The sequence below is a fragment of the Lemur catta genome, chromosome 1 (assembly GCF_020740605.2).
Source record: "Lemur catta isolate mLemCat1 chromosome 1, mLemCat1.pri, whole genome shotgun sequence".
Taxonomy (NCBI): Eukaryota; Metazoa; Chordata; class Mammalia; order Primates; family Lemuridae; genus Lemur; species Lemur catta.
Genome location: NC_059128.1, coordinates 240,988,563 through 241,013,775, shown reverse-complemented (window position 1 = coordinate 241,013,775; position 25,213 = coordinate 240,988,563). Strand labels below are relative to the sequence as shown.

General features: G+C 36.1%; 1 protein-coding gene across 1 annotated transcript in view; it reads right to left on the bottom strand.

Annotated features, from left to right (window-relative positions):
- LOC123630595 (ABI family member 3 binding protein) overlaps positions 1-25,213 on the bottom strand; it is a 221,947-nt gene that overhangs the window by 85,492 nt on the left and 111,242 nt on the right. The window contains exons 15-28 of the mRNA XM_045540393.1: positions 15,580-15,645; positions 14,357-14,431; positions 13,738-13,815; positions 12,777-12,857; positions 11,800-11,871; positions 10,919-10,993; positions 6,750-6,791; positions 5,880-5,927; positions 5,162-5,242; positions 4,649-4,696; positions 3,493-3,555; positions 3,301-3,375; positions 2,636-2,683; positions 1,139-1,198 (exon numbers count right to left, since the gene is read on the bottom strand). Of these exons, the coding sequence (XP_045396349.1) occupies positions 1,139-1,198; positions 2,636-2,683; positions 3,301-3,375; positions 3,493-3,555; positions 4,649-4,696; positions 5,162-5,242; positions 5,880-5,927; positions 6,750-6,791; positions 10,919-10,993; positions 11,800-11,871; positions 12,777-12,857; positions 13,738-13,815; positions 14,357-14,431; positions 15,580-15,645 (912 nt within the window). The remainder of the gene's footprint in view (positions 1-1,138; positions 1,199-2,635; positions 2,684-3,300; positions 3,376-3,492; positions 3,556-4,648; positions 4,697-5,161; positions 5,243-5,879; positions 5,928-6,749; positions 6,792-10,918; positions 10,994-11,799; positions 11,872-12,776; positions 12,858-13,737; positions 13,816-14,356; positions 14,432-15,579; positions 15,646-25,213) is intronic.

Sequence of the window (25,213 nt, the reverse complement as noted above, 5' to 3'; positions counted from 1 at the left end):
ATGACTCCAGAAACTGAAGAAAAGATTACACATGACCCTAGGTTTTCTAAAATTTTCCTAGATTTTCTTGAGTCTTGAGTAATTTGCCTCTTTGGTTTAGAATTTTCTTCTGGTCATCTATATGCAAAAACATTTTTGTTTTGGTCTGCTGACAGTTCTTTTGAAACAGAATATATATCATGTTTTTAATAATCTGAAAACTTTATTATTAGCTGCTGGTATCAGATTTTCAAAGAGAGCCTAGACCCAAGAGGAAGTATGCTGACATTACATCAGAGAGGGATCCAGGCTCACCTGCTTCTGGTAGAGTGTATTTAGAACTTAGTTGGCTTAGGCATACCTTCCATTAAAAATTATTAGAATTGGCTGGGCGCGGTGGCTCACGCCTGTAATCCTAGCACTCTGGGAGGCTGAGGCGGGTGGACTGCTCGAGGTCAGGAGTTCAAGACCAGCCTCAGCAAGAGCGAGACCCTGTCTCTACTAAAAATAGAAAGAAATTATCTGGTCAACTAAAATACATATATAGAAAAAATTAGCCGGGCATGGTGGCGCATGCCTGTAGTCCCAGCTACTGGGGAGGCTGAGGCAGTAGGATCACTTAAGCCCAGGAGTTTGAGGTTGCTGTGAGCTAGGCTGATGCCACGGCATTCACTCTAGCCCGGGCAACACAGCGAGACTCTGTCTCAAAAAAAAAAAAAAAAAAATTATTAGAATAAACACATTTCATTTCCTAAAATAGTAGGTAGACAATAAAAATGCCCACATATCTTCAAACAACAGAAAGCAAGATGCCTATAGAATTATAACTGATATCTATGGGGCAGATACTTCTAATTGTATTTGAAATTCAGCTTTAACATAGAACACTACTTGAGCAGAATCATAGGCTCTGTAAAACATTAATAAAGCTGGATAATGGGAAAAATGGGAGATGAATGTTCTTCACTAGCTGTATGCAGGCTTATAGCCAAGTAACTTGTTTTAAGCACTTTCAATACATTCAAAATGAAGAACAGTTGAATGACAAGAGGATGAAAAAAATCTTATGAAAGAGAAAACCCCTTGACCAAGTGAGTGATGGAATAGACTAGATGATGAGCAGAAAAAGCACGTGCTTAAAGACATAAAAGGTCATTACCTAATGTTGTCACTGGAGCCTCAGTTCTCAGAGTTATAGGTTCAATGTCTGTGGTAGGAACTAACCAAAAACAATAAATGATGGAGATTAAGAAATATAGAAAATTATCTTGAAAATGATTCTTAAACCTGTAATGTCTGAAAAGCATTTCTGAACTCTGGGAAAATAGTATTTTTTCCCCCAATAACTAGCCATACTCCCATATCCCTTTATCTCACAAAATAGCCATACCCTTTGCAGTGCACATCCCTTTGAGGGCAACAAAAAGTGTTTTTCTGTGTTTGATTATTTGATTCTAACAGTCTCAAAGACTTGGGTCCAAGAAAATGTATTAGTTGTCTGATATATGATTTTAAATTACTCTGAAAAATTATTACAAAAGCTTCTGTTGGTACTTGAAAGGTTTTCACTGCCATTGTTAGTTTTGAAGGTGGTGGTTGCGAGGGGAGTTAGAAAAATCTTCTTAATCAGTCTATTTACTGGAGCTCTGGGACAGTTATGCAAAGATAAACTTGTGCCTTTTCTTAATAAATGTGATATTGCTTCTTACTCTATTTATTCATTTATTTCAAATGGATAATTATGAGGTAATTATTCAAGTAAGGAACAAAGATGATCAGAAAAAAGTCTGAAAGATGGTAATTCAATTTTTTGCCTGGAGAAATAGGATTTCTATAATATTCTGAAATGATTATGCGTGGATATGAAATTAAGAATTTTAACTTTTTGCTATTAAGTTGGTCTCCATTTATTTTTCATTAAATCCAGAAAACTAAATGTAATTCTCAAACATCTCATCACCAAAATCCCTTTCAGCATTTATACAGAGACTGACTTTCCCTGATTGTACAAGACATCATAGCACAAAGTTGGTTTAAGCCACATCTGAGAGCATCTTCTGAACCAATGGCACACAGAAGAGATAGAGGAAGCGGGGACAACAGGATAAAAACAATATTTAAAAGCAATTGCCTTCAAACAAAACAGGGAATTCCTACTTTGTTTGGAAATTAGCACCGCAAGATAAATTTGGCATTCTGTTCGCACTGGAATAGTATGGAATCAAGAAGAAAGGACTTTTGCCAGAAAGAGACTATTACGTACTGTCACAAGATCCAACCAGCTTTTTCATTGCTTCCCTCCCACATCCACAAATTGTACACACACACAAGTGGAGATTTAAAAAGTTTTCTGGTTTGGAGGGTAGATGGACAGAGGCCCTGTGACTCTCGACAGAATCACGTGCTGCAAGCAATCTGAATGTCTCCAAAGGTGATTGAAGAAATAATAACATTCAGGTGTTATGAGCTGGGCAGCAGATGTACGAACACCTAACTTGATGTTAAAAAGATCCCTGCTGACAACAGTGAACGATTTTTGGAAATGAATGAAAAAAATGTAACAGTTATGCATACAAGAGAATACAGATGATGACAAAAGAGACTAGAGGGGCAAGCTCAGAGAAACATCAGCCTAGAAGAAAGAAAACATCATTACCTATGGTGATCAAGGGAGCTTCAGTTTCAAATGGAACAGGGTCAAAGACTGCATCATAAAACATAAACAGATATAAGTAATAAAAGTAAGAAAGTCTAAACTTTTAGGTACTCACTGATGTTTAACTTAGAGGATAGAGAACCTGGTTTATTCTAAGTTTATATAAATTCCCTTTTTGATAGGCTTACACAAATCAGAATTTTATATTAATTGGAATCTTATGAGAAAATTTCAATTGCAAAGAGTGAATTTTCAGAACTGTTATACAAGTATCTTCTTATATACTTATACGTTGTGCCTATAAAGAAAGAATAGCATCAGCCTACTGTGTGAACTGTCTGCTAGTGGTTACTAAAATCACTTTCAAAAATGTTCCAGATACAGAGAAATCAGACTTCTATTTATTGTAAGTTGAGAAAATAAGGTTTAAAAATGGTTTCAGATATAAAATGTACTGTCAATCAGGTATAAAATGTACTAATTTCCCACACATTGATTTCTTTATTTAGCATATAAAACATCAGTGTGGCTACTTTGAGAAGATAATGAACAAAATCATGGTATTTGGATTTCTATGCTTTATATGATATGACAGATTGGAAACATTTTCAGCAATGTTTCCAAAGAAAATCCCATTAAGCTAAAACATTGAAAATTATGTTTACCGGATTTAGTTGGTGGCATGTCTGGTTTTGCTGTGGTTTGGGGTTTAGGAAGTAATTGCTTTGGTGGTTTTGAATCTTAAGAAAAAAGAGTACCAAAATTAGTGTCATAGCTGAGCTGCGAATGTGAAGATTAATGTTACTTACATACTGTTTTCCTAATTTATAGATCAAGGCATTGAAAGTAGTGTTTACCAGGCTGGATTTGAGGTACATCTGGTCTGTGTGTAGTTTTAGGTCTCTTCGATAGTTTTGATGCTAAAGAAAAAGGTATTAAAATTAGCATAATGGTCATGGCTATGATTTTCAAAATTAAGGACATATATGCCAAGCAAAGACATTATATAAATTTAACAAATATTAAAAATTATTTTATATGGTACGGAAAGGATTAAAAACTGTCCATTATAACTATACCCTTGCATCATTAGTTTTTCCTGAAAGGAAGAATCTTCAGGAAATGTTCAAAATGTGTCTTTGAGCAAAAGTAATGAGAACTGTCATAGGACTTTTTTGCCTATATAATTTCAAAAAGTATAAAGTATATTAATTCTATTTCTTTGATAGGTTTTTTTCCTGTATAAAAACAGTAAGGCAGAAATTTGAGACTTGTTTAGGAGGATAACTGTAATATAATCCATAAACACTTCAAATCATGCATGAGAAATTGTTACATGGCTATGGATTTCTGGAATGTTCCAAAGACAGATTGATGATGAATGCTGAAAATTATGGTGAAATTATTATAATCAAACAGTATTCGTACTAAAAACAATAAAACCAGCTTGGGATTTTTAATGTTCTCAAGTTACAGAGACCATAACTAGTTTTGTATTGGACCCCAGACCAAGAACAGTCTTTGCACTTCTAGTTACCCAAACATATTCAAAAATATTTTTCAAAGAAACAAAACTGAAGAAGCCATTATGTCATGCAACTTTTTAAAAGGAGAAAGTCTGACAAGTTGAATGAGTGAAGCAATGAAATGTTAACCATGGTACTGGAATAAAACTTTGCCATTTGTTCATTCCAGGATGAGCACAGACGTCCCTGTCTGAGGAAGAGTCCGTGGCTTTCTCAACATGCAACAGAACACATGTGATAGACAGACAGAAGGTCAACAGAGAACCAGGAAGTTCTGTCCAAGACCACAGACCTTCCCTAAAGGAGCATACTGTATTCTTGTAGAAGAATTCTCGTATCTTTAGGATCTTCAGACCCAGATAGGAAATGTGAGGGGAAGCGTGGGATGAAATTGTGAAGGGTGGCAGAACCACAGTTACGCCTGGGGTGGAGAGTAGTAAAAGCAAGCGTGACAATCTGTGAAAGCAATTGGAGGGGGTAGAATTACCGATCGTGGGCACCAAGAGCTCCAGTTGTACCGTGGCAGGTTCCAAAACTATAGAAGCAAAAAACCAAAAGCACTAATTATATCAAGAAGTGGCACCTTGTGGAAGGAAACATTATGCCTCATGTTAGGATGTTGTACCAAAACTGTGTACTTTTCCTCAATGTGATTTTCCCTTTTATTTTTCCCATTTACCCTCTTTTCTCCTTATTGCTTTCCCATACTCATCTGCCTTGAATATGTATCACACGTAAGATTTTAAGGTGTCTTACTTTAATAATCCACTTAACGGGTCAGCTTTCTGCTGTGTGTACCTACTAACTACAACTAGAAATATGAATTTATTATAAAATATTTGTATAATATGAATATAGAGAATGAGTACAGATTCTCCAACATAAAAATCAACTCCACTGGTTTCTAAAGCCCAACTACGTAAGTAGCTGATAACTATTAAATCAGAAGCTGCCATATTCCACTTTCTGTGTTAAGTGGCACCCTGAAAATCACATTTACCAGGTTTGAGCTTGGACACTTCTGGACTAGGTGTGGTTTTAGGGCGGGGGCGACGACCTGGTCGTTTGGTCTTTGGTGGAGCTGAAGAAAGAAAATTAGTGAGTTAATACAGGAAGGGTGGCTCTACAAACTGATAATAAATATCTATCTTAGAAGCACATTTAAGCCCTTTGATTTATTGTGGACACATATCCATCTGTTTTGTAAATTTCTATCACTATTTACCTAGTTAAATGTGGTCTTAAATAATTTTTGTTAAAGATTAATAAACTATTCAAGAGATTTCCTTATTTTTCCATTTTGAGATGCAAATTCTCAAAACTTTGTACAAGTTAGAGAAGACAGTCATATAAAAATATTGAAGGTATATGTACAAGAGGAACACAAGAAAGGTTGCTTTTAAGAAGTCATTTGGGATAACAATTAAAATTTGGCCTAAGATTCAAAAAGAGAAGTTTTTCAGTTAGCATAAAAAAAAATCTACAAATTAACAATACATGCAAAAAGACTTTGAATTCAGAAATTCCAGCGGAGGCAACTTTTTAAAAATGAGATATATTTGTTTATAAACTATATCTAAAGTATTTAAATTCTTTTTGGGAAGAACACACACACAAATGGACAGTAATATATTAATTCATTAATGTGAACCTGCTAATAGAGATACCATCAGTTAGGAAAAGAAGAAACGAAATCACTCACTCAACAACTTTATTACCTAATGTTCTTGTTGAAGGTTTGGGTCTCTTTGTTACAGGTCCTAAGACTGTGAAAAATCATCAAGAAAGAATCAGGATAAAAGGAAAAATGATGAATTCTATTTAAATTTGGAATATGCTTAATTTTTAATTACTAGGTTGAGCAAATATAAATGGTGAAACTTTTATCCACATAAGAAGTTTTTTCTCTATTTCAATGGATTCCTGTGTTTTTAGACAAAGTGAACAAAAATGTAGCCAGTTAAGTTTGGAAAGAGAAATGGAAAAAAACAAAAAAAGGCACAATCCTCATTTGGAATATGTGACTTTAATAAAGTAACCAGCAGTACATGCTACGAAGGAAAATATGGGTAATTGGCTAAGATGGCACCAGAACATACTTTTTTCTCTTTTGAAGAAAAAGAAGCTATAAAGATTGGGGTTGGTTTTTCTATTTTTCCCTTGGATTTCCTAGTGACATATCAGTATATTTAGATCTGGAAAGACCATAGTGCTTTTCAAGAAAATCTGCAAGTGTTAGAGTTTTGAAAGTAAGAAAAACACCTCTAAAAAGTGAAAGCACGAACATGTCCTAGTCCTAGCGAAGCCAGGGTACTCTACTGGCAAAAACCAGGTTAGATAGAAAAAACTCAGGGCATATTCCTCAAATATAAGAGAATGTATCAAATCAAAACCATTACAGCTGTCTCAGAGCCTCTGCTTAGTCAAGCACAGGCAGAGAGTATATCTTCTGGGAAAAATGGCTAGAAAAATATCTGAAGGACAACTAATATTTAAAAAAACATATAACCCAAAGCTAAGGACAAAGTTGAACAGAAAGGGTGTTAAAGACATGTATTTTTCTCACTCATTAAAGAAAGCTTCATTACCTATTGTTGACTGTGATGGTGGTAGAGTCTGAGGTTCTGGGGCTGCAATAAAAGCAAGTGATATCAAAAGCAATGCTGAGGAGCACCATTTAAGAGAGAAATTACTTTTTTTTTTTTTTTAACCATAAACAGTGTTTCCCTCCTTCGTGAATGATTAGGTTCTCCTAGCTCATGACAGTGAAGTTCATCACCCCATATTTTCTGCACAAACCACGATAAAAGAATTGAGGATTCTCATTTTTGTTGTTGATCTTGAGCTATTGCCCTCTCTGCCCAATATTCTGAGGACTGTCCCTGGTGGCTGACGAAATACTAACTGAAAGGGAGTTCTGGGTGGCCTGAGGTTGCTATGAGTGTCTTGTCAAATGCCATTTTGTTCCTTATACGACAGCCAGGTTCACCCAAAGGAGCTGGAAAAGGCAAGAGACCCACTAGACCTGTTACCGTGTCTGTGCTCTGTTAGTTTGGAATGATCTCCAGCTTGGCTGGACCCTACTTTCTTCCATAAAAGATAGGAATTAAACTTATGGTTTAGAAGGGACCACAAGTGTTCATTTGGTTGCTCCTGTATTTACCAGCATCTATTGTCTGAAAGCAGTCTCAGATTTCATGAAGGGCTGAACTGAACATTATTTAAATATTCTGATAGATAACAAACCCTCCGATGTTCATTCAAACTGGCAGTAAACAAATTATACTTCATGCTGAATGTAGCTTGGTTACAATATTTATGAGTTTTTAAAAAGATCATCCAATAGGTTTTGTTATTATTCTATGAACAAAAATAATTATTTTTCAAGAAGAAAATAAAGTAATTCAACTTATTTTTGAAATAGAAGATAAAGTGAAGATTCTTTGACTTTTTTTCTTATAGAAATTAATAGGGCATCACTGACCATCTTAACAGAACTTAAACATTCTTCTACTTATACATTTCTAATATTACATTTATCAGGAATTATCTCTGATTTTACTGGATAAAGGGAATATGGCAGGTTTGGGGGATGCAAGTAGTGATTGAAAAAGAAACTATAACAATAATAGTTTCTACATAGCAATTAACAACAATAGTTTCTATATAGCAACTACAAAAACTGTAACAACAAATAATGTAGGTAGAGAACTTTCATGTATTCTGAAAGCAATGAATAATAGCAGAAGGTACTATTTAAAGAAAGACATTATCATTCATTAGCATGTCTGTGGCCAAAAAATCTTTGTATGAGACTATAGAATAGTACAAATTAGGCCTGAAAAAATAAAGTTAAAAGGCAGTTATTTAAAAAAAAAAAACCCAATTCTGATTTCTCAAGAATCTGTCCAGAAACAGATTATGACAGATGAATGGCAAACAATGGTGATGTATCAGATTGAAGTCCACGTAACAAAGTAAAAATTCCGTGTGAGTGAGAGAAAACGTCTGGGTGTCTCAGATTCTACAGGAAAAGGAGAAAATAAGCATCAATATGTTTATATGTCAAATATAATAAACATCAAGAAAGCATCCACCCCTGAAAATAGCAAACAAAAAATTATTTTGAAACTTTGAGGTTGTAATTCATCTTTTCTGCAAAATTGCCTTCCAAAAGTGTGAAAAAGTCAATCAGATTTGCTACTCATAACATCTTTCGGCCTTCACAAATATTAAAGAATGCTTTTTAAATTTTGTAGACAAAAATCTGCATTTGTGAATTCCTGACAAGACTGAGACAAAATAGGGATGGAACCCCATCAATTAAGCTTCAAAGTTGACTGCATAACAAAAATAGTAAAGCTGATGTTTAGTAAAAACAAATACATCTTCTGACAAGACTTCCTATGTCTGACAATCTTAAGGTGTTAGGGATAAAGGTATAAAATATTGTCACAAAGCTGAGTGGCCTGCAAATGACTAAGCCACTCACTTCAGCACAAAACAAAGCTCATAGATGTGTGGCTAATAATGAGAACAATTTGCAATTCTATTCACCATGGCACAGAGCTGTGTAAAACAAACACCTGTAATTGGGGGCTCTTGCTTTTTCCCAGTCTGTTAGAAGCTTGAAGAGCTGAATGCCATCACCACCTTAAAGATTAAACCTGGAAGGGAACGATTCTCACTGGATGAGGTAGACAAGTTGGGACTTGGACAAGTTGGCTGTGGTTTGTGAGAAATGCACTGAATTGTATATAAACAAAGCTCAAAGCAACGTAGATTTCAATTCATTAACATAACCACCAAGGAAAGCTGCAGGAAAAGCAGCCTGTGTGGAAAGTGAAATGGAAAAACAGGAGCCTGTGAGCAGAAGGCTGGGACAGGCAGTGAATTACTCAAATCAAAAAGCTTTTGGTGGTTTATTTGCTCTTCTGAACAGAAATCTTTACTGGAGCTAGAAAGATGGTCTTTCCTAAATAAAAATAAAGAAATGAAATTTAAGAAGCTAAAACCAAAGCAATGGTTTGCAGAGATGCAGTCATTACTCCGTGTTGCCTTGGACCACCTAAGGCCAACCTGAGTTGGCACAGGATCAGGCTTGGATTCTGAAGTGGTTATACTTGCTGCTGAGCCCAAAGGGTGAATTCTCTTAGGTGATTTCTCTTAGGTTTAGAAATCAAAGGAGTATAAACACATTAGCTTCCAAGTAGTTTTTCCCATTTGAAAAGGAAATGTCAAATTAAGAAGTCTCTTTCTTAAGCACCTTAGAATGGTAAGAACACGTCCTCCCCACCCTTATCTGTATTAATGAATGAATTTCCTCTGGAAAATCTTTTCTTAGGAACCAGTGAAATTAATAATGTAACTTATAAACTATAACCAACATTTGGGGATATTTTTGGATATTTTCAAATTTTATCTTATAATAATAGGAATAATTACATTAAAGAAACATTTGTTAAAATTTGGTGACCCAAACACACAGTAATATTTCTTGATCTCCTTGGTAATAGCCCTCTATTCAAAATGCAGCATAGTTACTATGCCTTATTCCAAAGCCCTCTAAGCATGATTTTTTAATAAATGTACATTTGATGTTTCTCTCATACAGTTAATTGTCAGAGTTCTTTGATTTAAACCATTAGGACTTTTGAGTTTTATTAGCTATGCTTCTTTCTCTGAAAAAACCTCCCTGGGTTGGGAGCTTTTCATTCCATTTCTCTGACTTAGAGGCCTCACCCAGGGTCACAGCATCTACACTCTCTTTGCCTAATCCCTAATTTCCTTCAGTCCTCAACTACACCTGGAAATCTCACTGCTTCTTTAAAGGAAGGTATGAGAATTCCTTTTGAGAAGTTACATTTTTCTTCCTTACCCATTTCATTGCAAATATAAATCATGCCCACTTTAGCAGAACATCTTTTGCTTTAATAATCCGACTTTGTAAATATGCCATTAATGGAAATGCAAGCTCAAAATCCATTAACCATAGTGAGAAATACATTCTTTCCAGAGCTAAGGGTTTAAGATTTATATAATAATGACAATGAGTAGCGACAAAGTTCTCCACAGCCAATCGTATCAACCAACATTTAAGACTGTTGTGCAGACTCTCGATAGAAAATGTGAAGATTTGGTCATTCAGTATGTTTCACAATCCTTATGCAGGGAATTGTGTTTTTAATTACATATATAGAACAATCCTTTACTGAAAAAGAGAATTTTCTTTTGCAAAACGCCATTAAAATCCACTGAGAAGTAAACAGAAGTCAGTGTTCAGAAATCAGCCCCAGCTTAGAAGTTTTAGAGCATTAGGAAAATACAGGCCTTTCTGGCTTTGCAGCCTGAGAACTGAGAGGCCCCAAACTAAGACAGAGTTCTTAGAGGATGGAAATATTTCTCCCCTTTCCAGCTAAAAGGCTATTGTTCAGTGTGATTAGAATTCCAGTCAATTTTGGTATTGGAAACTATTTTGCAGTCCTAGACAAGGGAGTCCTCAATCATTTACATCGTTACATTTCTGTGTTTTCTCTGTGATGGTCCTGAACATAATGATCCACCACACAGCTCACAGCAAGGCTGTGATATCACAGTAGCTGTTTATGATGAGATCATGTCATTGCACATTTGCATTTTCCATGGAAAAACGTAACAAATATCAAAATACATATCAGAACTTCTTGCTCCAAAGAGTTGCATGAAACAATTTTTCAACCCTTCTTTAGGAATATTAAAAAAAGTTTAGGGTAATTACCAGGTTTGGTGTGTGTCACTTCTGGGCTGAGAGAGATTTTAGGTTTCAAAGAAATAAATTGTGTTTTACTGGGAGCTGGAAAAATAAAGACACAAAATAATCAATAGATCAATATTTAGGCATTTCAGTGTCTAAAACCACAGAAGGAAAACCTAAAAATAAACCATACATTAAGTGGAATGAATTTATCATGGAAGATTTTGGAAATATTCCATGGTACATTCATAGAGAAGTATTTAATGGAAATATATGAAATTTTTATCTGGGTTGGAAAACATTCAAGATTATATTTAACCTAACAGATATAGCATTGCTACTAGATAATCACAATAACTCCTTAAAGACAGTGATATTAATCCATGATTTAAAAAAAAAAATCAGTCAAATCATTTTGTACCCTTCCTATTTCTCAGCTGCATCTAAGTCTTTAAGTACGAGGGAAAAACCCATCATGTTTTAAAATTAGTATTCACTGATAGGTATAATGCTATGATCTGAAGCATAAAGAAATTCTACTAACACCAATATTAAAAGCTGTTTTTCCAAATGAAGTCTGAAGTTGAACTTGAGGGCCTTACTCAAAAAAAAAAAAAAAAAAAAAGAGAGAGAAACTATATATAAGATCCAACTTCAAATGCAATAATTGGATAGAAGATAAGGAGCAGCTGGCACAGATGTTATCTGAAGGCTGAGTTCAGATCTACTAATTGTAGGCCAGCTACCCACAACCACAATAGCCATGGAGTTGGTGTACTCTATCAGATTTTCCCTATCATTCAAATAAGTCATTTTAAATAGCTATCGAGACATTACGTACATCTAGGGTAGAGGATTTCCCATGGTAGAATGAAGTAACACATCTACTAAGAATATATTATTACCCAGTGTTGTCCATGTAAGTTCAGGGCTTTTAGAAATTTTAGATGTAATTGTTCCAGCACTTGTGGTTCTTTCTGGTGATGGAAAGGAAAAAAGAAATATTGAGATATCCTAGAGATGATCAAAAGATACCCTCCAAAGAGGAACTGAAGGACCTATTTAAAATCCTGCCATATTTAGTAGTCAGAGTTAACAAAGTATACAATGAGTAAAAGTTTGGGGAAAGAATTTTTAAACTGTCCTAACAGTATGGGTCATATAAAATTGTATTTATATTACAAGGCAATAAGCAAAACCTAGCGTGTGGAGCATGATTCTGAGTATAGTATTCGATGATGAAGAATATCATGTTTAGACTGATAAGCTATTATATCTGTACCACCCGAACTCTGCGCTGTAATATATGTTGTTCCCTGTCCTTTTTCTCTGTCCCAACCCCACATATATTTTGATGTCTGCATCTTCAACTCTTTCTTTTACACAAATATTGTAGTCTCAGAAATAGGTTATATAATCTCATGTCATGCTCTCATGGTTTTGTCTTATCTTCTCAAGATTATAAACTATTTGAAAGCCAGAGTCACATCTTCTCCATCTTAGCCATTGCCCTGGTGCAAAACTGAAAACACAGTAGGCACCAAATATTAATATAAGGACCAACAATCCCCAAAACACTTAAATATAGATGCATATAAAAATTAGTTACACTATATATGTCACTCTATAATGCTGTGACAATAGGACTTGTTTCTAGATTTATAACAAAGTTCTCAAGTAAAAAAAAATCACATAATTTTCAGTAAGCTCCTATTGGAGACATTTGATTTTTGTCATTTTGTATTATTAATTCACTTTTAGTTAATTTCAAATTTCATACAAAATTAACCTATAGAATCACCTCTCTTCTTTTTATGATAAGGAGATGACATTACCAGTTTGGAATTAAATATCCTGAAAGGTTAAAGAGACATTTATTTACCAGGTTTGGGTTTGGGTCTCGGCTTTTTGGGCCTCTGGCGTCGTTTAGTTGTAGAAGGGATAGATGTAGTTTGCAGGGGAGCTGAAAGAAGAAGATTTAACAGAGCTTTGATAAATGATATTTGTCAGGGGCCAATCACGTGGTGCCTGTAAACTTGTGAACTTCTGAGTGCAAGAACTGCTCTATATTTCTTTGTATCTCTAGAATGCTCAGCACCCTGCTTTATAAAATACATAGTAGGCACTCAATAAATAACGGTTGACTGGGCCAAAAGATGTTACATTTCTACATGAGAATTGAAGATACACTGTTCAATTAAATGTACCAGAAAATGAGCACCCTGGAGGCATTTCAGAACACAAGGTACAGTTAAAAACCCAAAAGGATGACATTGAATAGCAGAAGAGAAGCAAAAATAAAATATTTGGGACTTAGAGAATGGGTAGTTCAGAACATTTTTGATTCTGTAGCTCATTATTACCCTCACCAAAAGTTAATTAACTTTGCTATTCCAATAATTTTCTATTATAAAATGAAGGTTGTGTTACCTCCCCTTTCCCATCTGCAGTCCAGAACTACACAGCCTGCTTGGTGCTCCTTATATTTAGACTACACTGCAGGTGAAATACTATGATCAAATGGTATCTGAATGTGCTAAATAAAAGGCAACATATTTTAAAGTAATTAACAGCTATAATTCTCCTGCTATTTTCTGGCAGGCAACAGTGAAAGAAGTATTGGAAACCATTCTTCAAAACATACAGACATCAAGATTATGGAAATTCCTTGAGGATCATCATAAAGTTAGTTATGATAGGTAACTCAGTTCTTTGAAAAATTTCATGGTAGAGAATAACGAGAAATGCTTAGTACTAAAAATATTCTGAAAAAGCCAACACGACTCTTTCGTCATATTACCTGTTTCTTCAAACCACACAACTACACAAATGTCATTAGTTACCAGGTGTTGTAGGTTGAATTTCAGGACGGGTAAAGATTTCCGGTTTTTGAGGAACAAGTGGTGTTATATCACTTGGAGCTGAAAGCACAAAACACCCCATCCCACCAAATAATCCCCATTAAAATGAAATATTTTAGGAATTTTAACATGCTTTTAGATGGTACAAAGCACATGCTAGAAGTACATGATGAAGGATGAAAAACGCAAGTAGTCTTGAAAGCTGGTGAATGAAATTATGATTTAAAATGGGGAAAAGGCTAGAATGATAATCATTCAGTAGCTGACTCCAGGCAGATTCAATGCATGGAAGTGAGGTGATACAGGCCACAAACACACGGCATGAGATGGTGCAGATGATGTCCATGCAGTTTTCAAAGCTTTTCACAGCTATAAGAATGGGGAAAATATCATTACAGTTCAAAGAAAAAAAAAAAAAAGAGCGAGCCCCAAATGGAATAGAAAAGACGCCTGCATTTAAAATATTTATACATGTATATTAAGAAAAAGGAAAGAAATGATTAGATGTGATGGAATGAAATGGTCATTTGGAAGAAAGGCATTCACATGGATTTTTCTTTTGATGGAAAATAAAGTGTGATTTTTCTGTTAAAAACATTACCCAGTGTTGCCCTTGGCTGTTCAAGAGTTCTAGAAGTTTTAGGTGGGACAGAATCCAGAATAGAATCACTTGTTGCTGTTGGAATAAATGTCAACATTTATAAAAGTAGTAGAAGGCCCCAGGAATAAAATACAAATTCATGAGTAATAAATTATGTCTCATATTGGGAAAAATATCAAGGACACTTGAGGAATTGCTAACCAACATTTTAAAATGATTTATTAGGAGTTGAAGATGAGCTCAGTCTAAAAAAACATCCATACTTTAAATACTAGAAACCATGATAAAACAGTGTTTCATACCTTCAACTTATTTTCAACTGGTTTTTCTGATTTCTTCCCTTCTGTTGCATAATTGTTAACTGAACCCACTATTGGCATTCTATTTTTTTCTTGTTTTCTGCTGCTGTTTAAAATTATTCACATTTATTTATCATGACACAAATGATGCTGAGATAAAGCACATGTCTAAAAATTATCAGACCTATATCTACGCCTGGCAATGACCAGTCTTACTCTCTTTGACTCTCGAGTACCTAGGTTCATAGGTGCTTAAGAAACACTTGCTCAAAGGACCTGTCAGACTCAGGTAACTTGCTATAGATGGGTCGGCAAATGAATGACAAAGACTAGACCCAACTGAACTCCATAGAGGATGATGTGATTGTTCCAGAACAGAATTTCTTGCCTCAGCACTATTGATATCTAGGGTTGAATAGTTCTGTTACAGAAGGCTGCTCTGTGCACCACAGGGGTTTAGCATCTTCCTTGATGTCTATCCACTAGACGCTAGTAGCACCTTCCCCAGCTGTGAAAACCAAAAATGCCTGTAGACACTACCAAATGTCCTTGGGTGGGAGGAGGGCAAAATTATTCCAATTTGAGAACTATTACTATTACTCTAGAGAAAACCCTCTAAGACTCTTAAGACCTTTTTACAGTGATTCTGGACAACAGAATGATAGGCCATTACATTGCTTGTCCTCAGCAGCAACTGAGTCTATCTGCATCTCCCTCGTGTAACAGCTTATTTACTAAGGGATATAAAGATCTAATCGCTGCATGGGAGGAGTGAGTAGAACTCATCTCCCTGACAGATGGCTATTTCTCCCCGGCAGATCTCTAGAGAGCACAACTTTTTCACTCTGCAAATACTAAAGGAGAACCACCAAGTGTTGTCAGAACACCTGGGATCTAAAGACAGAATTGAGAGGCTGGGTATACCTGTGTGGGACTCTGATATTTCAGGTTCATCTGATGCTGTAGGGCTTGAGAAAATGTCATAAGTTGCTTTAAAATAAAAAGGTAAAACAAAACAGATGTTAGATGTTGATTAATTTTGAAAGATTTCATGACATGTTCGAATGCTGGCTGAAGGACAGTTTTATGTGGGTGCTAGTGGATTTGGGCTCTGGGCTACTGGCTTTGTCACTCACATGTAAGCCATCACCAAGACTTGCCTTTGGTCCTTCTTGCTCTAAACTGCAGGATTTTATATAGCAAGCCCTGACACTGGCCTTTGGAATGATGTGAACATAGTGCTGTATATTTACAGTGAAGTCGTGCCAGCTCCAAATCAAAGAGCTTCAAGAGCATAAACATAAATAAAGTCAGATGGCAGTCTGGGGAGAGATTTCTAAAGAAGGAAACAGCAGTCACACTGAGGCTCTTTGCCCAAAATCTACTGCTTACTCTTTCAGCTTAGTAAAATTTACGTCATGGTATCTTATGTTTAAACAGCACTGTACAGTTTGCACAGCACTTTCTCGTACATTAGCCTATTTAACCCTCTCAACGTCCCGAGAAATAGGTGAGGTAGGCATCTCTCCCATTTTATAGATAATGGGATGTTATCTCCACTTTCTAGATAAAGTTGAGATTTACAGCAGTGAAGACATTTGCCAGCAGTCACACGCTGAAATTGTCAAGCTCGGTGCGTTTGCCACTCTATCAGCAGGACCAACGACAACAGGGCTGAGACCAGGACTCTTTTGGCACCATCCTTCCTGACATGTACCTAGAGGCAGCTTTCTGTGTTCCTTCATGGAGCCATGAGCCCTTCTATAATCTAGGCGGATTTAAAGATAAACTTTCTATTCTACATGAAATGAAGAAAGTAGGATGAGGGTAAACATAAGGATTTAATGATTTTAATACAGGGATAATTTTCATGATCACATAAGAGTCAAACCTGCAAGCAAAAATGGCATCAAAAAGAGCTGTCACTGTGATCATGAGAGGTATAGAGAAAGCATGAACTGTTACGAGGTAGAGGTTACTTTCCTTGCCCATTCAAAATAGCTATATAGGGGACACTTTGGCCAAGCGGGGAGGGTAGCGGACTGGCACCTGGGGGGCCAGTGGTTCAAAATAGCTATATAAAGCACCACATGTACTCATCATCAAATTGGTTTCACTGATCATCATCTAAGAGCACATTTGGGAATAACACTAATTGGGTGTCGGGCAGATGTGGGCGGGGGAGGGGATGGGTGTATACCTACATAATGAGTGCAATGCGCACTGTCTGGGGAATGGACACACTTGAAGCTCTGACTGGGGGACGGGGGGCAAGGGCAATATATGTAACCTAAACTTTTGTACCCCCATAATATGCTGAAATAATTTTTTAAAAAGTGAAAAACAAGAAAAAAAAAACAAAATAGCTATATAGAAATCAAAAAGGAGGGAGCTCACAGGAATATTTACTCATTGGGGTTACTTGTGATTTAGTGACAACCTAATGATTTTGAACCATTGCTAGTTGAAACTGTAAGAAAGATAAAATCAGACCCTGTGACATGCTGTGAAAATAGAGAGCATTTTATATTGTACCACATGCCAAAGAGGCAGGAAATACATTGCAGTTTGTGAAGGTGAATCTCCTGCTTTATAAAATCTTCAAAAACAGAAAAGAATATTGTGAGTTAAAATATGCATACTTTCTGAGAATACATCTATTACACTGTAAAGTCTTCCTTAACCTTGCTGCAATTTTAATGGTCAGATAAGAATGACTGATCTCTTAAAGGACAAAAAATGCTGGCAGTTTCTGATCTTAGGCTTGCGTTATGCCAATTTCAAGTCATAGATCCAGCAAAGTCAGCTTTATCTACTACTAAATATGTCTTTCTGTTTTCCTAACTCCCAAATCTGTGATATTGGACCAATTATCCTATGGCCTGTATTTTTCTTCCAAGAGATGATATTTACTCCCCTCTTTTTACTTATTTTTCATATTTACAATTCCTTTTCATTCTGGAGGTTCCAAGCCAGCCTGCTGTCTTCCCTCAAGTTATCCCCACAAGGCATTTATTGGGGAAGGAAGCCCTCCTTTCATCATTCCTGGCAATGGTGGCTCATGTCTGGAAGTTCCCAATTGTCTGGGATCTCTGAACTCCCAAACACATTCTCAAACATATTCAAGATTAAAATAACACATCTGCCAGCAGACTTGGTCCTTAATATTTCTATTTCTGTAGTTTCTGAGAGTTGAAAAGTAAAGAAAATGAGTGCTAAAACCCCACACATACCACTCACTCTAAGTTTTACATTGTTTGGGCAGTGTTGTGAAGCATATCACCATCTCATTCATTCAAGATTTAAATAAGATCTTTCGACTCAGAAGTAAGAGATGTCAGGGGAGAGGATAGTGTTGACATGCAGTTCTCTGAAAACTTCTCTAAAAGTCAACAGCTCTTGATTTCTTTATAAAACCCTGTATATGTACATCTATACCAGAGTAAAATTCAGGTAATGGTTAGACCCAGTGTCTAAAACGCTATAAAATTGATGATTAGCCAAGATTTAGGGGTGAGCCCTTCTATTTTTAGACAGTCTACATGCTGCCATACATTATTGTTTAGAGGCAAACTTCTATCACCTGTGTTTCCTTTAGTAGATGGAATGCTATAGCTATTTGACATTAAGCAGTACCTTGATCTTGTAGTCACAGAACATATGTGGGACCAAAAGTTATCAGAGGAATTGAATCCAACACGTAAAATAAGTAGTTCAATTCAAAGGTTATAAAAAGCAATATTAGTTTATTTCAAAAAACGGTAACTAAATTTTATAACTAAATTTTACTTTCAGATTTTCCAAAGAAAAAAATAATATGAAATAATCTATACTACCATTTGCTTTATTCCTTCCTGAAGCCACGTTTGTTAAAATTATGTTTTGTTAATTGTACATTTTTGCTTTGAAAAACTGATTAAATACAAAGTTTGCCAAAAAAAAAAAAAAAAAAAAAAGCCCTGATATTGCTCTGGAAACATGTGATGGCATCCAAAGTATTTCAAATCATCAAGACTTTGTCATTTCATTTCATTCAAATTCTCTGCATATTCATAACTATGTGAAAGATTTTCCTTTTTAAACACAAATTCTTAGACCAAAGACCTCATTAATGCAAAAATTGTGTCTGTCTTGCTCATTATACACTCCAAGGCTTATTTACTCCAGAGCCTGGTGCATGGTGGGTACTCAATGGAATTAATCTGCAAGATGTCCATTACAACAAATAGACAGGAGTGAGTTTGGCAGTTGGGTAGCTTAAGTTCTTAGAATAAACGACTTTCTGGCTTAGTGTGGAGAATAAATGAACATGTCCTATAATTATTTTATGATACAGAAATCTCTTCCTCTATTACACAAATACCTGTAATATGCTTGTGGGGCCATACCCTGCCATGGAAATAGAATTCTAAAAATATATATGAAGAAGCAATGAAAAAATACATCAAAAAGGAGCTAAAAGAGAAAAACACAATACCGCACACAGAGCTCTCAGTATCATTTAAATATATTATTAAGTAATAATGCTTTTTCAGCTAATGGAAAAACAAATACCTTTCTAGTTGGCCTTGAAATCTGTGAAAATCTTGGCTGCAAGAAAATGTTTGTGAAATAAAATCAAAGGCTGAGGCTATAAATGTCTCAGAGACCACAGTAAATCTGTAAACCATCTGCTATGCTTGAATTCTATTTTCCTGCTCTCACAGCATCAACACCACCACTCGTTCCTACTTTTTCTCCTCTCTAGGGCTTAATCCAGTTGGGTGGGCCAGATCTGTGCTAATCAACACCTTACAGGGCAGGCAATACGGTCCAAATGGAGAGTTTACCTCTTTTCAACCACTCTGAGCAAACAATCTGCTGCCAAAACTTTCTAACCAATATACCACTCCTTGTGCATGCCCATCACGTCTGCTTTCAAGCCTTTAAATGATTTATAGAGCTTAAGGGCATACTGCAATTTACTACAGTTCTCGAGAGCACTGAAAGGATTTAACACTGAAAATCATCAGTGACAACCTCCTGAAGGAAGCACCCAAAGTAGATTCTAATGAAAATTCTAATGAACCAAGGCCGATCCTCCTTGGTTCTGACCCTCTGTCAAGGGAAGTCTCTAAGACATAACTGTTTATGGTTCAAGGGGAAGTAATTATACCAGAAAAAGTCATTGTCTTAGTAATATCACAGTAGATTTGGGAGAAAATTTGGTTTGTCTGGACACTTTCAGGGAGAACAGGCAGGAGGATTTTCTAAGGAGGAAAACAAACATAGAATCATCCTGGGTTTGGAACCATTTTTTTCATTTGCTTTTGAAACCCTCCTTGTACTAACTGATGGTCTCTTAAGGGGATGATATAGTAAATTAAGGAGGCTTAACCCTGATGGCATTATCAAGCCAGAAACAGAAAGCTCAAATCCATCCCTACCCCGAAACCACACAGGGTCTTTAGAGGTCATGCACACACCTTTCTGTGGGATGACAAATAATGGCACCTATGCTGCTTCTGCTGTCCCTGGTGCCCACAGAAAGCACAGCTAGTTGATCGTGGCATCGTTTTCCTCACTGAACCTAGGCAGGGCCTCAGAATCCAGTTTACCGAGTGACTCAGGCTGCCACTGTACCGGAACAAAGTCTGTGTGATACGATGCAGCATCCCTTCCCAGGGCTAGCAGGTCGCCAGGCTATTCCCAAGGAGTTGCAGGACCTCTGTGAATAACACTGCACATGTCCTTTCTCCATTCTCCTTAAACATTTTCATACAAGTGACATGAAGACCCATGGATCATTTGGTATGATCATATATATATCAGCTTAGAGTTTTTTCATCTCTATTCTTTTTCTTTTATTAAATAATTTTAAAAACATAATTGGTATTTTTTATTACAATTGACTGCATGAAGCAATTCAGGAAGTTCGGGATAGGCAGTGTGCTATATATGGGATGCAGTCAATGCAAGATTCTATTGCATCAAGGAAATGATAGGAGGGTACCCCTTGTGTACTGTGCATTCTATGAAATGATTTATACATTATTTCTAAGACAAAACAACCGATGAAACATTTATATATAATTTCTATTTTATAGATGGGGAAACTGAAGTTCTGAGAGGTTAAATAACTTAAGATAAGTTATTTAACTGGTAAATAGTTGAGCTGGTTATATAGCTCAGCTGTCTCACCCTATAGCTCGCAAGTTAGCAATCACATTCATAATGAGAATAAACTTCAGGGACTGGCCAGCCTCTCACAGATCACGTAAAATTTCTTATCCAGCATATCTGGAAGGCCCATGGCTCCATGTGAACATTTAATTCTTTCAGTTGTAAAAGCAGCTCTTAATTTTTCACAGCAAGCTATAGAGCATTGTTTCACTTTTAACGTGGAGTAGTTTACTGAAGATTAGGAAAGCAATGGAGGACTCTAATTTTGTTCCTCTACCCATTTCAAGTTAAGTTCCTCACGTATCTCCTTAATATAAAAGAAAGTAACTCTGTCAGGTTCCAGAGGCTTTGGAAGGATCCATATGATGGTATATACATAGTCTCTTGAATCTTCTAGAAGAAAACTGCCATGCAAAAACAAATTGTGTTATTCTAGCGGAGAAATGATCCAATAAACATGTGCATATGCATACAAATGCAGAATTCATCTGAGAGTGGAAGATACTGAGGGCTTTTCTAGAACTCACTCTAAAACAATGCTGACATCATAGCTACCTGGCCGCCTTCCAGTAGAACATAAGACCAATTGACTTTTTCTAAAAGCTTGTCACAAGTACTTAAATATTTCTAAAGTGTGGCCAACTTCCTTTTAATACAAAACTTATAAATAACTTTACGTTCTGGTATATAATTATACAGCAGATTTTTATGATTCTCTTTATATATTTTAAGGAAAATTAAATTTGCCAAGGGAATCAAAATCAATCAACCCTACTTAAACATACTTCACAGAAGGTTTAATACAAACACAATTCCAACTAATGAAATCACAAAATACAGCACTATTAAAAGACTGGGGCAAATACACTGAAAGCAGGGAAGAATACGTTTGATGGCTACACATCTCAGATTTCCTGGGATATTCCAAATTCCAAATTATCCTGTCTCACTGTTGCCGAAACTATTGAAATGACCCAGGAATTTCAATATTCAGCACGCAACTTTGGATTTCCATAAAGTCTTTTATATCCAAAAGTGGTACAGAAATCTTTTTGAGAACATGCATTCTGATTTTTTAATAGAGAATATGTGAAAAACAAATGCCAAAGCAGAAAAAAATTTTAAAAAGTTCCTGGTAAATTGTGTTTAATGGTTGATAAAGAGAAGAGCAGCCCCTGAAATCCAGGTGCTGGCCTAGCACCCACACACAGGTAGGCTGTGGCGTTCCCCCATCGAACATTAATAATTCCAAAGAACACCAATATCAGACAAGACTACTTTGTGATTGTGATGGATCAAGACAAAAACAAGACCAATTTGTAATCACATGAAACACAAACACATGAACATCCTCCAAGCCACAATATGACCCTCCTCACATGCTGGCTAATATGAGTAAGAGCCGCTTCTTTCATCAGTCACTCTTTTAGCTTCACTGCGCTCATCTAGCTTTCTCATTAAGAATTATGAAGACATTCAATCACAGAATTACTCCCACTTTCTGACTGCATCCAATCTAGAGCAAAGCTCCACTTCCCTGGACCCTTCCCCCAATCATTTAATGCAGACAAAATCTTACAAGTCTTTTCTAACATCCTCTAGGAGATTCCCCTGTTCCTCATAGTCTGTGTTCTCCATTATTGCAAAAAGTAAATAAATCTAACTTTGTTCAACTACAAGTGCGTTCTGCTGGCCTTTGGCTGAAGGAACTTGACATAGTAAACAGAGATGCATCATATCCCAACAGAGAAAACAAAATTCACTGGGTTTGCTATAATAATGTCATTAATTCCAGCTAAAATATATTGTCTATTCAAAGGATATAACGACCAAAAATGAGACTTCTGGTTTTGTGGACCAGCATGCAAACAGTATCTCTGCCTCTTTTCTTAATTCTCAAAACAGTTGCATCATGAAGCTATTTGAGTAATTGGAAAATAATTATAATGTTGAAACTAAATAGCAAATAGTGAACTTTAGTACATGTATAAAGTTGCACAAAATCAAACAAAAGAAACAAAGCCTGAAATGAAAGGATTATGAATATACAAGTCTTTAAATCACAAATAATGCATGCTGTTAAATTTTAATTTGAAATTTAATATAAGATGATGCCATACAACTCTTATACTAGAGTACAGATGGAAGCATTACACATTAGAGAAACAAGAAATGTTCATCGCCCACTTTGAGAAATCAATCTTACATTCATTTGAGGTCGACTCTCCTATAACTGACCACACCTGATAATTCTTACCTGCACCATTGATAAGACTATATTGATAAAGTGTTTCTCAGACCTTAATATTCACACAGATCACCTGGGGATCTTGATGGCAAGCAGCTCTTGGTTCAACAGATCTAGAGTGGAACTCAAGGTGCTACCTTTTCAACAAGTTCCCAGGTGATGTCGATGCTGCTGGCCCAACGATCATACTAAGTAGCAGGGATATAAAAATTAAATGTTATAAAGCAGTCTGGGAAGTTTCTGGGGCTCAAGTTCATGCCTGCATCATCACCTTCTGCACTGTTGCTACAGCTCATGACAAGTCTCAACTTTTTCCAGAGAGGGTTGGGAGTTCTCAGTTGGAAGTTCTCTGGCAACCTAAAATTGCTCTGGCCGTAGCAAAGCAGCTGAGTAATGAATCTGTTTCCTGCTTCATTAGCCATTATTCATCAGGACAAGCCCAGAATATTCCTTTTCTGGGATTAAAGACAAAAGGAATCTTTCCTTTATTGGGATTTTCCATATCATCTATTTTTGTCTCATTGTAACTCTGCAACCTACACTCCCCAACATGTTCTCCCCAATGCTTGGTTCAACCAAGGCTTTATATATAATTCATATTCTAGGCATTCAAATTCCAAAAACGGTTTCCTTGAGGTTTTGATCAGTTTGCTCATGAATAATCATAGAAACTAAAAATGAGATGCTGCTTAAGGGAAACCCAGGGAATCCTGTGTCCCCTGCGTTATAACCAAAAAGCTAAGAGATGAAAGGGACTTAAAAGTTTATCTAGTCCCAAAAGCCCCCAAAGTGTTTGGTTTAGGTTCTACTGAGCGTTGCAGGAGGCACAGCCAGGTGCAGCAGATAAACCATCACATGTGCCCCCAGAGTAGTGGTTGTTCCATAATTACAATGCGGCTGCATCTGTGTGATGGCCGAGGGACCCAGAGAATCAGTGTGAAACTCTACCCAGAACCCAGATTGCTAAAGGGGTTTTTGTACCCACTTTAGTTAATTGCACTAGAATTTTAGGGTTAGTGACTAGAAACTAAGGCTTAGGAAGACCCAGTTTGAAGCTTCTCTGGATAAGCCGACAACCATGGCCAACTTTCAAGTGTGCTCCTGCTTAAGGAAACTAGGGGAAAATATAATAGACATGCTCACTTAATTTAATGTCATTTTCTATCTTTTGCTGAGATCTGAGCCCCTTACACTTAGTAGATAAAGGATATTTTAACTAAGATCTGTGAGTCTGAGGGCTCATTCTCATCCTTTCTCAAACCCAGTCCTACACTGGACGCTCTCTGGAGAATACCAGAAAATGTCGGTGTATTTAACTTCATTACCTGAACGTTCTACATTATATACTATGTGATATGTACCCCAAATAAAGTCACAGCAACCAGAAGGTTCATAAAAATTGAAATGCAAACAAATGAAAGGAGAAAATCATGGAAACAATGGCAAAGGATGGTTTCTGAGCTTTTCTTATAATTCATATGCTGAATATGCTCTTTAATTTACTGCTAGGCATCAAAGAGAAGATACATAGGAGAAAAATTTTTAGTTGATAAAAATCTATTTTTTGAAAAAGGGAAGATGTCTCAATCAGTTTTACTGGTAGGACACAAGAATTCTCAAGAAGAAAAAAAGCCAATTGCCACATTTTACAAAAGATACCAAGGCCCAGAAAAGTAGAGAAAAACAGCTGTCATGTGGTTAGCAGAAGAGACAGGAATGGAACGAAGGTCTATTATTAACTTCAGAGACCTGTGTTCTGTCCTCTATATCATGATATAATTACAAATTTTAGAACTTGGCATAATATATATATTGCACATAGTAAGCTCTCAAATGTTTACTGAATTATTTTGCTGAAGAAAAAGCAAGTATCTCCCTGCAAGGGAAATATTAAGCTCATACTGTTAAATCCAACCCATAGTACTCCTTTATTTTTCTTATTGCTCTTATGTCACTAAAGAGATCTCTAGAAAATCAGTAAGCCACTTCATAGTTCATGCTCTAGTCAGACTTCTAGTAATATATCCAGAAATTAAAAACATATATGTAAAACAAATGCAAGACCATTTTGCTTTTGTAGTGGGGAAACAATGAGGTTCATCTAAGCACCAAAAATGTATTCTACATTTTCCATTTGCTACAAAGTAT